Raw genomic sequence first — 16,402 nt, 5'->3', positions numbered from 1 at the left:
CCTGCGAGGCCCCACGACCTGCCACCCACCAGCAGCCAGGCTGGAGCACACTGCGATCCGCACCCCAAAACCGCAGCCCAGGCGCCCCGAGTCACAAAATCACGCTGCAAGGCTCAGGACAGGTCCCGGACACGGATGGGGGTCACGCTGGACCCAGCTGGAGCCCCAGCGTCGGCCTCCAGCCCACTCGAGCCCAAAGCCCACCAGAAGCGGGAGGCAGGCAGGCACAGGGCTGTGCCCTGCTCCTTTCCCCGCCAGTTCGGGGTGACTATGGAGGGAACGGCGCTGGGCAGCAGGAAAGCAAGCACTGAACGTGCTCTGTTCTTTCAAAATAAAATACAGTTGTAGCAAGCCTTGAATAAACCCCAGAGGATCCCCAAAATGCCACCTGCTGCCCCCCAAGATTCGATACAAAAACGCTTACAGTTGCTCGTCTTCAGTCGCTAGCACAAAAAAAATAAAACAATAGTGAGATAAGGATTCCCCCTCTTCCAGGCCACCCCACCGATGCTCGGTTTCCAGCTGTTATTTATTTGCTCATTTGTCAAAGAACCATCAGTACAGTCACGCTCCAGTGTAGCAGCACAAGTTAAGGAGGCAGTAAAGTTTCAGGTACCACTTTTCTTTCTGAACTACATAAAATTTACCTTTTTAAAGCAAATAAAGAAACGGTGCTACACCAAACCCCGCTCACACACCGCCACTCAGCATGATGGTTGGAACAGCAGCGTTAGAGCAGTGACACCCAGGCAGTTACGGACTCCAGTGTGGCGTTACTCACCAACATGCACAGGGAAGAGGGGGAGAAACTGGAACCAAAATCAGGTTTTGTTAGTTCCAGATGCAAAGCGTTTCTTTGAAAATCTCTTGTACTTGAGCAGATCTGCAGTATGCAGCCGAGACCAAGAAAGAAGGAAGAAAATATAATTAGGAGGAAGATGCATTAAAGATGCAGATGCCAAGCCCGCAAGGCTGGGTCCTACCACTCATCTTTTGTTTAAAGACACTGAGCTGGAGGGTGGGAAGAGCGGGAGGGGGTTGACCCCCCCACTGAAAATCTGGATGTATTTTCCCCCCAAGTTTATCCTACTAATCCACTTCGACACGCTGTCAGAAAAGTTGCCTGAGGGGACATTCCCTCCCTGCAGTTTCCAAGCTGGGGTCACGCAGCCACTAGTCCAAGAACAGGGACAGCTTTTAAGCCCCGTGGACCAGCCAAGACAAAGAAACGTGCCACACTAATGTGGCTTCTCAGGGGGTCCGAGATCTGAGCCCTGTTTAATGTGGCAACGCCTGGACCCCCTCACCATTTAGAACGTCACCTCTGTGGCCTCTCTAGCTGGGCTGGACCGAGCACAAGGCTGCAGGGTGATTAATCCCAGCAGCACACAGCGTCTGCTCCAAGCCAGGCCTGTTAAACTGGAGTCTCCCAGGCCCAGCACGGCTGCTGCTGGTGATCCCCAGGACTGTTGCTCTCACTGGGGACCAGCACCCAGCTAATAACTCCACATTACTCCCAGCAAGGTGCAAAGCAGCTGCTCTGGCTACCGGCAGCAAGGCCTCTGAAGGAGGAGCCTCACCGCTGCTCACCTGTTAGACACGCACTTAGGCACTAGGTAAGTGGTTCTTTCTCAGGATTTTGAGCCAGCAGACAAATCCCTTCTTCGTTTGTGTGGTACTAATACAACACACAGATCACACTTAAGAGCAGTAAGCAGGTTCATGCAAACAGGCTTAAGTTAAAGTGACAGGGTTAAAAGGAACAGTGCAATCTCTAAGCCAGCACGCTGCCTGGAGAACTTACTGCAGGCCACAACTGGGAATGTCAGAGAGAAAAGCTGGACAGTCCCCATGTGCCATTCCCAGACCCGTGTATTTCACAAACTCAGCCCTGAGCTGGCGGTGGCAGAGCAGGTCTGTCACCCAGAACCGGGTTTAGCAGAGCCACAAGCAACAGACTCGGAATTGTTTAAGTAGCGGCACAGAAGAAAAGTTCAAATCTTCAGTTGGCAGTGTAGCTACAGCATTTTGTCTCTGTTGTAAATGAAGACATCTCAGGCCACAGTCCCACTGTCTGCATTTGCATCAGGCTCCTACAAAAATAACAGGTGCTTTTTCCTAGACCTCAAGGTTTGACCTTTCCCCAGCCCAGACTCTGAGCCACGTACCACTACTTGTAAAATGATCTGCATGTGACACACGTGACAGTTTGAGAGCCAGCAATAGAAGGATAAATATTCTTCATCATAATATAAATATGCTGTAAAACATCTTGACAAGGGCAAAGTGCTTTTTTTTCCTTAATTAAAACAAAATAAAAACCTAAATATGACTGTCTCCACCACAACAGAAGGTTCAACTCCTAAAACATCTGAATAGTCTAAATTACACTTAAACTGACATTAAAGTGATCCAGGCAGGGTGCTCAGTCCTTTGGGACACGGAAATTATCCTTCTCCTTCCTGATGGCCCCCATTGTTCGGATGGGGTCGGTCTCCCCAGCGTGCTGCTGAACCGTCTTCTCCCTGCCAGGAGGGAACACCAGGACAGCAAATGCAAAGACTGCCAGAAAAAATCTCATGTATGAAGTCACCACTCTCACGTTTCGCCTGCATCAAGGGGAAATGTTGCACTTAAAGATCAAAGACTCAGGGCTTTGGCACAGGCTTATCAGCTCCCTTGGTTTAAACACTCATCGGCAAGAGGAAATTGCAAACACTCTTATGCCTCGAACAGCATCTTTTGCTGTGCCCGTCTGCCAAACTCTGCTTGATGAAGGAACATAATCACACAACGAAGCTTGTTCTGTCTCCTGAGCCAGGGACTTCAGCGCTGGCAGAGATGTTCACCAGAACCCTTCAAATTTCACTGCAGCAAGCTCCTGCCAGGACAGCCAGTATTTTTTAAGGAGGGTCTCAGGAGCATCAGAACAGGAATAGGTGAGGCAGGAGAGCAATTCCCACTTAGGGATCCCTCTTTCTATGGAGACCTCCCCCTTCCCACAGCCCCCTCCCAGCACATGGACCATCCCCACAGCCACATCTCCATACCTCACTCGCATAAAGGGGTTGTACGTGAACTCCTCTGCGATGGTGGAGGGTATGGTTGGCTCACCACTGTCATATTTTGCCTGTAACAAGGGGGAGATCTCTGCTTAACGAGGCATTTTTTGGTGAACAAGAAATGTCCTGTACATTAACCACGTAGGGTTGGTGGTGCACCCAACAGCCTGAGCTGCTCTCCTCAGGCCAGGCCCTGCCCAGGGCCTTGCACACAGCCGGTCAGGCAAGCACTGAGCTACACACAGAGAGACCTGGACAGAGCTGACCCTCCCAGATGCGGGCATCAGCCTGTAATTATACCAAGGAGTTTCCAGGGAGGCTCCCATCTCCACCAGACAGCAAACCATCTTCTCTGGGCTGCACACAGACCCTGCTCCCCAACACATCACTCCCCTGGACGCACAACAGCTCCTGGCTCTTATCTCCCTTTCCTCAGCCTCTCTTTCTCCCCAGCATTGTCTTCTCTCCTCTACCTCCTCAGAGAGGCTCTGACTCCATGAAAGCATCAAGCCTAGGGGAAGGATGCACCAGCTTACCTTGGCCCAAGCCAGCTTTTCCTGGATAGTGATGTTATTGGGTTCAACGTGTCGAGCAAACTTGAGATTGTTGATGGTGTATTCGTGACCACAGTAAACTCTCTAGGAAGAGGAAGGAAGAGTGACACCGGGTAACTCTGCAGGTACGAAGGGGGAGTTCCAGGTACCACCATCAGGTTATGGCACAGCAGGAACAACGGAGTCAGCCCTCCAGGACACACAACACTCTCCACTGGAGACGTGCACAAAAGAAGGGCCTGGAGTTATCAGCCGGTATCATCTGCCAATTTAATGATGAGCCTGATGAAAGAGCCCAGGCATCCCAGCTCGTTAAGTCTTTCTTTTAATAAGCAGGCCCTACTCTTTCCCCACAAAGCACAGAAGTATTTGGGGTAGGCATTTCCTTCCCAGAGGACACCAGCTATTCAGGATTAAAGACAATTCCTGGTGTAAGCATTCATTCCTCCAACACATGAGAAATTCTCTCTCTGAACAATTCTTAGGAAGACAGTTTTTTTGATGTCTCTCATAGTTTCTGGCCAGTTAATTTATGAGCACAAAAGGAGAGGTTCATACCGTTTTGGGGTCCAAGCTGCCCAAAATCTCAATCAGTGCTCTGTACATTTCCTCTGGGGTTCCCTCGAAGAATTTCCCACACCCAGCCACAAACAGTGTGTCACCTGCAAGGGAGGCATGACACACCATCAGGACCAGACAAGGCTCCTCACAGATCGTGAGCACACGGTCCCCAAAGGCCCAGCCCTGCCCTTGCTGTCCTCTCCGCAGCTCAGCAGGAGGCACAGGCAGAGCCAGGTTATGCTGCTGCCCCACGCAGGCTCAGTCCTACATAAACCCATGCAAACGCAGCTTTTAAACACAGGAAACCCCATGGCCTCGCCAGGAAAACCGTGCCAGCGCTTCCCTACCTGTGGGCAGCCCGCTGTCCCTGCTTGTCCTTGTGGACAAGGAACACTTGTTCTCTTTGCTAGGAAGCTGAACAAAGAGGAGTCACCTCCGTGTTTTCTTCCCAGTGCTCTCTAAAATCACACTTAAGCCGTTACTTCTTCCATGCAGCAGCTGGTGCAAGCTCTGGAGAATGTCCGTCAGGAGAGGGATGACATGGCAGTCTGGGGAGACCGGGCGCCGTTTCAGGGAAGGGGGAAGCCTACTCTCCAAAACAGGATCCAGAACCTGGCTACCAGCCCTCTCTTACACCCCTATTTTCTCTCAGTTTTGTTACAGACATGAGTACAGATCTGTGGAAAAGCAACAGGTTTTGGAATCAGCCACAGTTTGGCCTGAGACAGTAAACCAACAGCTCGTGTTTCCGGGAGGAAACCGCTGTAGATGTAGGACTCATCCAGGGCTCGCTCTCGATGTTGCTTGTAGGGTGTCCAGCAATAGTTTACAAACCCAGAGGGGTTTCACCAGTTTAATCTACAATTACTACTGGGTAGCACTTGATAAGGGGGCAAGACGTGGATGTTAACCACTGGCAGAAGGGATGAATGCACGTCCAGAGTCAGGAGCACACAGGCAGAGGGGTAGCTTAGATCTTTGCAACAAAGACTGCCAGCAATGTAACCTCCCAACTCCTCACCTGTAAAAACAGCAGGTGGCTCGGAGCTATTTGGCTTAGTCACATAATAACAGATGTGTCCAGAAGTGTGACACGGCGTACAGAGGCATTTCACATTAAGAGATCCCACCTGAGAAGAAGGCAGAAGACTAGAGCTTAAGCTTCTGGTTGCTAGCATTTGCATGGTTAGAAAAAAATTGCAACTATCACAACAGTCTAGTAGTGCTACAGGCAAATTCTCACATAGCTGGCCAGTAAACATCAGCTCTGCTCCTGGGAGAGTCCAGCAAGAGTTTTATGGCAGGGATTTGGAAAGGAGCCGTTTCTGCCTAGCAGGTGTTGTGACAAAGAGAACTACCAGATTTTTTCATTTACATGCAGAGTGACTCGGTGGCTGTTTGGCAGCAGGAGCAAACAGATCCAGAGCAACACAAAATCCTAAACAAAGTTAATCGAGTGTAAAAAGCTCCAAACAAAAATGAAGCTGAAGGGAAGAAGTGGACGACACTCACAAAAAGGGAAGGATTAAACACGTTCATGAGGCCAAGGGGGTGCTTCCCCCACAGCCCCAATCTGCACACCTTCCCATGTATTTCCATGTTCCCTTCTTTGCTGCTGTCCCCCCGCAAAGGTGGACTAGCAGTGACATTCACGCCAGCCTGCCCATTTCACAGCAGTTTATGTCAGCTGCCAGCTCATCTGTAAACAAACAGCCAGGCTCCAACAAGGTTTGCTGCTTTAGCTCTGGAAAAGCAATGCAGGCAGCTAGTACTGCTGGCCCACTTTCTCTTCACCCTGTATTCCAGCCTTCACTCAGAGAGGAGCACTTGTGTTTGTTGGGTCTTAACTCGGCTCCAGGCAGAGCACAAGCCCTGTCCTTTCACACGTCTGTTCTACTAGCCCAGATAAGGTCGTTGTCAAGGAGCACCCACACACCAGCACGCTCCAGGCAACATCGGTGTCAGAGCCACGTCAATGTTCTCATCAGTGAAGTATCACCAACCAAAACGTAATAGAGGGGTTATGGTTCACCGGGCTGGAAAAGGGCAAAAGCTGTACTTAAACTATCACCTACATCCAAGGGATGGTAGAAGAGCTGTGACCACAGTATTAACTCAAGTTGGACCATGCTGGCCCATCTCTAAGGCTGTGACACAAAGGCGAGATGCCCCCAGCTGAGTCCTGCAGCTCACTCCCTTTACCTTGAGTGATGTAAGGTGAGACACTTTCTGCGTCAGCGCTCCGACCCTGCTGTCTCCCCCATACACACGCAACCCCGACTCCATCTTTACGAGCTTCTCATTTCCTCCAGCATGGTCCCTGAAAGGTCAGAAGAGTGGATTTGTGCAGGGATAGAGACAAATTTATCATAACTCATACTGCAATGAAAACCTCCAGGTGACCATTTCTAATCAGCTGTTCTCCCACTATCTACACTGTCCTCATATCAAAGGATATGCTGCACCAACACGAGTGGAGATAATTTCTCCAGTAACTGGGCCAGCAAGGGAGGGAATAACCCCCCCCAAGTTCATATCTAGTTGGGAAACACCAGCCTTAGGGGCTCACAGTCAACCCCCCAGTAACTAGGGCAGGAAGAGATTCGGATAACTGGGGTACGTGTAATTTAGTGTCCCACATGACACCATGGAGCAGGCACACAGATGTCCAAACGGCTCAGCATCCACCTGCAGTGCTGGTCCTGCAGGTCAGGGCACAGAGGTGGCTCCACTGTGACCCATGGGAGATGTTACTCAGGTTCAGCACTGCAAAACTGCTAAAGCAAAACTGGTTTTGGCTGGGATAGAGCTAATTTCTTCTTCTTAGTAGCTAGAATAGTGCTGTGGTTTGGATTCAGTATGGGATCTGGTATGAGGAGAATGTTGATAATACACTGATGTTTTTAGTTATTGCTAAGAAATCAAGGACTTTTCAACAGGGGTAACACTTTTAAGCTGTGAGGGTGGTGAGGCCCTGGCACAGGTTGCCCAGAGACGGTGTGGCTGTCCCCTCCCCGTAAGGGTTCAACGCCAGGTTGGACGGGGCTTTGGGCAACCTGGGCTACTGGAAAGTGCGTGGCAGGGGGGCTGGACTAGATGATTGTTAATGTCCCTTCTAACCCAACCCATCCTGAGATTCCCATGTTCTGCTAGTGCGCAGGTGCCCAAGAAACTGGGAAGAAGCACAGCCAGAACACAGGACCCAAACTGCCCAATGGAATAGTCCAGATCATATAATGTCAAGCTCAGCATACAAGTGAGGGTTGGCCGGGAAGCTCGCTCTCTCGCTTCCAGGATTGTGGTTTTGGGTTTCTGGCTTCTCTGGGATCACTAGCCAGGAATGGGCTGGGCGTCGGTCAGCAGGTGGTGAGCAACTGCATTGTGTGTCACTCATTTGTATTTTCAGTTATTACTATTATAATTTTATTTCAAATATTAAACTGTTTTTATCTCAACCTACCAGTCTCCTTACCTTTACACCTCCAATTCTCTCCCCCATCCCCTGGTTGGGAAGGGCGAGTGAGCAGCTGCATGGTGTTTGCCTGCCAGCTGGGTTTAAACCACAACAACAACCCTGGCAGAGTTAATCTGCAACGCAGGTAATCCTCCCACAAGTGCTGACTGGGAGTAGCATGCCTTACAGGAACATCCCGGCACCTCAGTGTGCTCCCTCTCACACTCCACAGCTACCTTCACACAGATTTATTTCATTGGCCACCCAGAAGAAGTCAGCATTTTAAAGGTTAAAGGCACCAGAGTCTGCAGTCTAGACAGTGCACCTGGTCACTGCAAGCCCAAGGCAACACCTCCTGAGCTCTGATCCTTCTCCTCACACCTAAGTTCCTGCTTAGAGAAGAACAACTTGATCCAGAAAAGCAACAATTCTTGGCTGTTTGTGTTTCTGAAGAGGGAAGAGGGATCCCAACACAGCAGATAGTTACCAGTGATGATGTGTGGTCAGGACAGTGGTCAGCTTCACGCCGTGCTTTTTGACTGCATCCAAAACCTGCAGGCACAGGGCACAGCAAGGGCGTTACAACTCACATGAAATGACTTAAGAGCACACCCGGTGCCTGGCGTAACCTGGACACAACTGCTCCAAGGTCTGAGTGCCAAACCAGCACCTCTGCAGAGAGCTCATCCCTCTCCAAATCGTAATTATAGAACAGGACACAAGGTCTCTGATCCAACTAGCCATGACTAAGCTTATTTTCTCTTTTCTGCTCTACATCAAACAAAGGGCAAAAACCAAAATCAGGTCAATAACCCCTGAAGTCAGGGACAAGCTGCCTAAGCCAGCAGCACTCTGCCTGTGAAGCCCTGTCCGTACCTATGCATGGCCAGTATTTCTTGTCTTTCCCCGATGCCTGAGTCAGCATGTGACTAATACTCTTGTGGATGTGGCAACCTGGAAGGATCTCCCAGGCCCGCAGCGGTGAGCGCCCTGCTCACACGGGCTGCAGACAGCATTACCTTCTGGGGCTGCACAGGATCAACTATTGCAGCCTCCTTGGTTTCCTCATCAATGAGGAGGTACATGTAGTTGTCTGTGAGGGCTGGCAGCAATTCCACCTTCATGTCGGCTTGTGTGACCGTCTTTGACTTCCTCTGCTCGTGCTCTGTGTGCAGGAAGACAGCTCGCAGCTGTGCTGGACCTGGGGACCCCAAAACAAACTTCAGGTTAACCCAGTGAACAAGGGAGACAGAGAACAGCAAGGCCCCCAGCCCATGGCTCCAGAGAAGGAAAGGTATGGACAACCCAACCTGCATCCAGAGGAAGAGGAGAGAGGCCACCACGGGACAAAGCCGTAGTGCCTGGCTGTGTCACCTGTGCCCCACAGCTGCACCAAAGAGGGACATGACACTTTGCTCCCTGAGATGTGCTCATGCAGGGAAAGCACTGTACCTTGATCGGAGAAAAGATTTCAAGGGGCAGGAAAACAGAACGGAGAGGGAACAGCTGGACAAAGGTCAGCCTGGGATAGTGACTTTGCAAAAAAAAAAAAACAAAAAAAGCACAAAAGGCCATGTTACAGCCAAAAGACAGAAAAGGATTAAAAAAAAATAAATACAGAAATACAGAAATACACACACTGCTACAAGAGAAATATCTGGCTTGTTACTTGGGGAAATCACATCCTGCACATGCATGGAGAGAAGACAGGCTCTCTGTGAGGAAGGCAAGGCTCCCTGCCTGGCCAGGTACCAGGCATGCACTGCAGGCAGGCTTCTTGCTCATGGGCTATCTTGATGCAACAGCAGTACTTTTCTATTTGCTTTTAGTTAAATGTTTAATCAGATCCAAGAAGCAAATCTAATTCCAGATGCAAATAACCTGACTCCACTGTTCAACTCACAGACACGCAGTTCTTAAAGAAACAATCAATCCCTAAGAGGCTCTGCCATTAAAAAAAAAAAAAAGAAACGGGAAGCAAAGGGAACAAGGTCTTTCATCACTGGTGCCCTGCAGTTCAGGCCTGGGTCCGTACACATGCAGGGAAGAAGGCATCAGTCTCTGCAAGTCAGAAATCAGCTGTTTGAAGGCCCAAGGCCCTCGCACACCCCTGAAGGTGACTGCATGGGTCTGAACTGTGCTGGCTCAGCCACTGTTTCATTTTGCACCACTGACTCTCTCCCTAAAGCTCCCTACGCTCAGGGCTTGGCCACCACCACCGGTGCCAAAGGGAGGGGTCACCATGCTCCTAATCAACCTGCCCCACTCTCCCAAAACAGGGCAGTCCTGCCCTGATAAGAGCCTGCTTGAGGGAGAAGAGGCCCCACAGACTGGCTGCAGCCAACACAGCCCCCCCCGCAGCTCTGCAGATCCACAGGGCCAACCAGGCTGCAAAACCCGAGATCCAAGCTCTGACTGGGGCATGCAGCTGCTGCCAACACAGCCCTGGAAGGTCCCTCTGGTACAACTGTCCTGCCCAGAACTTCTACTTCCACCGTCTCACTTGCTTATGAGGGAAGGGAAGTAAGGAGGGAGATGGTAGTAAAATTAAACAGAATGCTGCAGAGAAAACCCCAAGGTACAACAGCATAGGCATGCACTGGGTATTTGGTAGTGAAGGCATGTAGCATCGAGAAACGCATCCGTACCTGCCGAGTGTTCCTCTGGAGCAGAAGAGTCCTTTCAAAAAAAGAACAAAAAAAAAAAACCAAACACACCCTTACTATTCCGTGACAGAAGAAAAAAAAACTAGAAAAAAAAAATCAATTGCTCTTTAACTGCGGCCCTAACATGAAGCACTTCTGGATGCTATCAGTCACAAGAGCTATATATACTGCATGTTTGTTTGCATGCTAGACACTAGCTGGGGAAAAAAAAAAAAACCAACAAACAAATGAAAACACAACCTTAACTTCAAGTCCAAGGAATTATTCACATATTTAAAATGCTTTCCTCCGATGAACCATTTCTAACCTTGGCTGTGATCCCAAACTCTCTTTGCCTGTTTAATTCACAATTCTTGCAAAACAAACAAACAAGCTACACCGCATAAGGAAACGTTTTCCAAAACATAGTTTAAACAAAGGAATGAGAAAACATCCATGAAGCATGAAACTCATTCTGAATCCCCATCTGCAACTAAGCTGCACCTTTCCTGCCTGCCCACTTGGAGAGCAAACCAGAAGTGCTCTCACGCATGGGCCAGCGCTGCTCTTCAAGGAAGGGCGCACTCGGACCCATCCTGCTCCCACGTAACCCCTGCCCTGGCCCAGCACTGACACAGATCGTTTCAGGATGGCTCTAACGCCTGCAGATCTCCTCCAAAATTAATGCCCCATGACTTCATTTGCACTCCGCTTTGTAACGCGTCCCTCCTGACTTCATGCCTGAAGCAGAGAGGACTGGAAAGAGCAGAACACCAGCAGCCTTTGAATCACACGCTTCGCTTTCTGGAACGGTTCATTAGTGCAGCTTGAATCGCCAAGAGAAAAGGGTTTGCAGATGAGAAGCATTAATGTTATCACACAAATGCATACGTGCTGGAGACTGAAGGCAAGCAGGCAGCACCATGGTGTAAAAAAGTGGATTCCCTCAGAAAAGGGGTGCTTCATACCTTTCCTCCATAGCATTTGTTTTACTCTTTTTATTACAGAAAAGAGTGGAAAATTCTTATTTTAAACATGGCTGTCATTCAAAAACCACTGCACGCACATACCCAGATGAACAACCCTGTGTTGCCTCCTAAGAAGAAACACTACGTTCACTTTTTACATACTCTGCACGCAGATATTTTTTGGATACCCATCAAGTTTGTGGCTCTACACAATACCAAGTCCACAAATCCAGGGCAACTCCCACTCCCACTTGACTTGCCCTCCTGGCCCACACTGATGGCGGCACAGCCGGGTCCAGTCACATGGGCAAGGCACCCACCCGCTGGTGGAGCAAAACCTGTGTGGAAGGGGCAGCACCCACCCTGCAACCTGGGGAACTTTGGAGCTGCTAGTTTCTCAGTTTGCCAGTTCTCAAGACAGCATCAGGGTTTCCAAGTCTGGCAGTTAAGGTCAATGGATTCTCACTCATTAGGGCCAGGTCTTAGAACTGGAGTGATGCAATAGGCCTCTGGCAAGGCTTCCCAGAGACACTGCGAAGCTAAAGCCCAAGCTCTACTTCAAGGAGATGCTTTCGGAATTGAGGCCCTACATTTAAATGCAAAGCTTTGACAGTTTAGGGTTTGTTTTCTGTTTACATTGCCAATACAGACTGCTATCCATCAAATCCAGTTTAAATGCCTGCCCGCGTTGCCCAAGCCCTCCTCGCAGGGCAATAACCAGCGCTTTGGCAGCCCCAAAATTCGTCAGGAGCCTCCCAGATCGGTTATTGATGCAAAAAGCCACCGACAGACAGGCTCCAGCTGAGCAGGTACTGACCTACTTGGGGCTGTGAGTCAGCTTAAAAACCTCGGCGCACCCCTGAGCCTGGAAACGAGAAGAGAAACGCTGCCCCATCAAACTTCCGGGGGGGGACCCGCTGCCAGCCGGGCTGAACCCCACCGGGAGCCCCGGGGCGGGGTGCCTGCAGCCGCCCAGCGCCCGCGGGTCCCGGCTGTACGGGGGGGAGGCGGGGGGAGGGGGGCGGCACAGCACGGCGGCCCCCCCGGTCCAAGCTCAAAGGGGACATCGCACACCCCCTCCACCGCGGGTACTGGCTGCAAGGAGGTCACCGCACAGCCCCCAGCCCCGCTGTAAGGGGACATCCCACCGCCGCCCCCGCCCCGCCGCTACCCGGGGGCGCGGCCCGGTCCCCCGCACCCCGGCCCGGTCGCAGAGGAGGCGCAGCCCGGCCTGGCGAGTCCTACCGGGGGTGTCCCCGGCGCCGGGCGAGCCGCCGCGCCCGCCCCACGTACCGGCTCGGAGCAGGGCCCCAGCTCCCAGGGCCGCCAGGGCGGTGCCGAGGCCCCGCCAGCCCCCGCCGAGCATGGTGCGGCGCGCCCCGCCCGGTGCCCAGGCCCGGCCCGGTTACCTTTGCTCCCCGCCCTGCGGCCGGCCCCGGGGAGGCGGGCAGCGGCGGGCAGCGGCGGCCCGGCCCGGCCCGGCCCGGCCCCGGCCCCGGCGTGCGGCGGGGGCGGCGCTGCGCCCGGCCGGCCCCCTCCTTCCCTCCCCGCTGCCTGTCGGCACGCCCGGGTCGGGCGATTTGCTAAACCCCGGTAAGGAGGGCGGGGGGCAGGCGGCTGCCCGGGGCGATCCGCGGCGGGCAGGAAGGAGAACGGGGCGGGGGAGAGGCGGCGGCGGCGGCGGCAGCGCGGCTCCGGGCCCGGCAAGGACTCCCCAAGGGCATCCGCGGTCCCCGGGGAAGGAGACCCGTCGCGGCCATGGCTTCCTCCTCCAAACCCCTGTCCCGGTTTTGGGAGTGGGGCAGGAATATCGTTTGCGTGGGGCGCAACTACGCTGAGCACGCCAAGGAGATGGGGAGCGCGCTGCCCCAGGAGCCCCTCTTCTTCCTCAAGCCTTCCTCGGCCTACGTGCGCGAAGGCTCGCCCATCCTCCGGCCCTACTACTGCAACAACCTGCACCACGAAGTGGAGCTGGGGGTGGTGATGGGGAGCAGAGCCCAGGCCGTGTCCCAGGAAGCAGCCATGGAGCACGTGGCAGGTTATGCCCTGTGCTTGGACATGACAGCACGGGACACGCAGGAGCAGTGCAAAAAGAAGGGTCTGCCCTGGACCTTGGCCAAGGGCTTCGGTTCGTCGTGCCCAGTCAGTGACTTTGTGCCCAAGGAGAAGATCCCAGACCCTCACAAGCTGAAGATCTGGCTCAAGGTGAACGGTGAGCTGAGGCAGGAGGGGGAGACCTCCTCGATGATCTTCTCTATCCCTTACCTGATCAGCTACATCAGTGAGATCTTCCCACTGGAAGAAGGGGACTTGATCTTGACGGGGTCCCCCAAAGGAGTTGGGTCTGTGCAGGCCAACGATGAGATAGAGGCCGGGATAAGAGATGTCCTCTCCATGCGGTTTAAGGTGGCGCAGCAGACGCGTGGATCCTAACTGGGATCCAGTCTGGGACTCTTGTCTGTGTAGGAGGAGGCGCTTTTGGGAACATCTGTGAAGGAAGAGGCACACAAGCTGTCCTGTACATTAAACACACCCAAGCGTTGAATGGACTGTCAAAGACACATAACCCATGAGCTTGAAAGGCATTTGACTAAAACAGCCCCGTTTCCATGGAGGCTGAAGCCTCGGCTGAGGCTGTGAACCTGGAGACAACCCAGCTCAGGGCAGACAGTTAACACCAAAACAGTACCTTGGAAGTGTTGATGGAGACAGCGTGGCGGGGAGCTGGGCTGACTGTCACTGTGTGCGCTCCTCTGTTCTGCTGATGCTTTGAACTTTGCCAGTGTATTACCTTAAAATAAAAATTAGAAAATAAACGGTGATTGTAGGAGCTAAAGCTCACCCATGCTATGTAAAATCAAAGATGTATGTGTAACAGTAAATCAAGAATTACAGCTTCAGAAAAAATTTCTCTCCTTGGGGTATTCTACAATAAAAAGATGTTTGCTTTTTAGATTAGTTTCACGATTCCTCCGTGCATTTTCCAAATGTACAAATTAAATGAGGATTGGTTTCCCTCCCTTTCCAAGGGGTGTAATGCAGCAGGAAGTGTGCCAGATGCTTGGCAGATTTTTTTCCTAAACTGAGCTTTAAATATGCTTCTAAAAGTAAAATAACACAAAAGATGAAGAATAAGGAAGCTCATTGGTGAAGATCACCAGTAAACTTGTCTTTACTTTTACTGATTTAAGTATATTTTTAATAAAAATCTAACTGCAACAATTATCGATACTTACACGACGCAGTGCAACAGTTGGAGTTTTAAAATATTTCCAGCTGTTAAAAAGCTATGCTGTGTAACTTCTCCCGTTTCCAAACTCCAACTGATCTAACACTCTATACCAGTTTGCATGACAGCAAGTTCCCTTTCAATTCAAAGGAGTGACAAAGTTGTAAAATATAATTAAAAAAACCCTCCTCCACCCGCAAACATCAAAACTTACCATTTTCAAAGGTTGCACAGAACTGACTAATTTCTAACAAAAACAGATGGATTATTTTTTTACATATGTGCAAGTACCAAAGTTAAATGCTTCCATTTATTGGAGCCAGATCTTAATAACCACTTTGGTTTTAACAGTGCATTTGGAGAGTCTTGCAGAGAAAATGACTGTAGCCCAAAGACGAGCACCTCTGTGAAAGAGCAACATGATCCAGGATACTGCAAATGGTAAAAGGACACGTGGTAAAAAGAAAGCAGAACATGTCACAGAAGAAAACCAGACATTTTCCTATTGACTTGCTTCTCCAGCTGCACGCATCTGCAGCATAGCACTGCATACCCGTACACCACCTGCACCAGGTACTGATCCCGCAGACACACAGACCCTTCATTTCACTGTATTTTGACTTAAGCCAATGACTTAAAGCACACGTAGATGTTCTTTGATGAGGCCTAAATGCTGTGGACACAATACAGATTTCATCAGAGGGAAGGGTGAGGAACCGAGGCCAATGGAAACAAGCATTCAGCCATTACATCTGAACAGCAACAGCCCCTGGCTCATCGAAGGCAAAATGCTCCTTGATTTAAGCCTGCCCCTGTCAGCGGAAAAGCCACGCTCTGAATTTGTTGCGGCTCAATGGGCTGGGCCAGGCAGCAAAGTCAGGCCAGCAGAGCTGGGCTGAGCAGGGAAGTTAGGGGGAGTAATTCTGAAAGAGGAAGGATTAAATGCACTTTCTGTACTGTTTCCTTTGTGCCTGTCAAACATTACTGCCTATGGCAACAGCAACAATGCATCATTTGTAGTTTGGTCTTCAGCGCCGTGTATTGATAGAGGAGCTGAGTTGTGGTTAAAATTACTGGAAATATTCACTTCAGAATATTATCTGGAAAATGTTGAAGTTGTTTATTGCTGCAACAGGAAAGACACAGTGACCCAACACTGGCAACATTTTTTTGTGCATTTAGTCCCTTGTTCCCACTCACATGAATAGGGGGATGCAATCTTGGAGTATTGCTTATCAAAATTCGCTGTTTCTGTAGTTGTTTTCTCTCTGCCACGTTGCTTTAATGGGTAGACAGCGCGCCAGGGGTGATTGGAGTTCCTCAAGGTGTTCTACCCTACCAAATACTTGCAAGAGAACGGCCATGGTGTCTTCCCACTCTTAAATAAACCAACTCCTGATATGCTCAGAAGGTGAGGACTGGTGAGTGTACCAAATACACCAGCTGCAAGGGAAGCTAAAGACAGAAACAGGTTGAAAAATAGGAAAAAACCACATGGAGAAGGGCAAAACGTACGTACATGGGTTCTTTATGTTCAGCTAAGAACAATTATCTTGGTGAAGAAGAGTCCTTTCTTGTTCACCACTTACAGCCTCAGCTTGCTTGTTTGGTTGTGAGAAGTCCCTGGTAATTGATTATTTCATTTTAATAAGACTTAGTCTGCCATAAAGAAAAGCAGCCTTGCAGACATCATGGCTATTTCCAAGACTCTGCAGTTGCCAAAAGTTCCATGTTTGGACTCACCAACACGCGCCACAAACCGAGGCAGTATTTCAAAGTGGGTATTTATTGTTTGAACCAACACAAAAGTAGCAAGGCAGTTAAAAACACAGAAGCTCAACAGATCTGTCTTGTACTATTCGTTATTTCTGATTTTTTCAAATATATTTTACTAAACTGACTAAGAAATCTTCTGTCCCCCTTGTAAAG

At 50.6% G+C, this 16,402-nt stretch overlaps 2 protein-coding genes across 8 annotated transcripts; one reads left to right on the top strand and one right to left on the bottom strand.

Annotated features, from left to right (window-relative positions):
* Positions 1 to 511: 511 nt before the first annotated feature.
* HAGH (hydroxyacylglutathione hydrolase) lies at positions 512 to 12,768 on the bottom strand. 7 transcript variants are annotated; one of them, XM_074918879.1, is made up of 11 exons: positions 12,654 to 12,699; positions 12,062 to 12,109; positions 10,280 to 10,310; positions 8,651 to 8,832; positions 8,119 to 8,183; positions 6,380 to 6,497; positions 5,199 to 5,307; positions 4,175 to 4,278; positions 3,599 to 3,700; positions 3,051 to 3,130; positions 512 to 2,525 (listed from the first exon to the last, which is right to left on the bottom strand). In XM_074918879.1, exons 4-11 carry the CDS (start codon positions 8,753 to 8,755, stop codon positions 2,426 to 2,428), a joined length of 783 nt encoding a protein of 260 aa, XP_074774980.1. In that variant the 5' UTR covers positions 8,756 to 8,832; positions 10,280 to 10,310; positions 12,062 to 12,109; positions 12,654 to 12,699; the 3' UTR covers positions 512 to 2,425. The 7 variants fall into 7 exon arrangements, with proteins under 7 accessions (XP_074774980.1, XP_074774981.1, XP_074774977.1 ...); XM_074918880.1 differs by lacking the exon at positions 12,654 to 12,699 and adding an exon at positions 12,538 to 12,554; XM_074918876.1 differs by lacking the exons at positions 10,280 to 10,310; positions 12,062 to 12,109 and having other exon boundaries at positions 512 to 883; positions 2,402 to 2,525; positions 12,654 to 12,768.
* Positions 12,769 to 12,881: 113 nt separating this feature from the next.
* On the top strand, positions 12,882 to 14,202 carry FAHD1 (fumarylacetoacetate hydrolase domain containing 1). Its single transcript, XM_074918882.1, has one exon. The coding sequence runs from the start codon at positions 13,003 to 13,005 to the stop codon at positions 13,675 to 13,677; it is 675 nt and encodes a 224-aa protein (XP_074774983.1). The 5' UTR covers positions 12,882 to 13,002; the 3' UTR covers positions 13,678 to 14,202.
* The last annotated feature ends 2,200 nt before the right edge of the window (positions 14,203 to 16,402 follow it).

This window comes from Athene noctua, chromosome 15 (genome assembly GCF_965140245.1).
Source record: "Athene noctua chromosome 15, bAthNoc1.hap1.1, whole genome shotgun sequence".
In the NCBI taxonomy this organism is placed as follows: Eukaryota; Metazoa; Chordata; class Aves; order Strigiformes; family Strigidae; genus Athene; species Athene noctua.
Note: the sequence above shows the minus strand (reverse complement) of the source record. Positions and strands in the feature narration are given on the sequence as shown.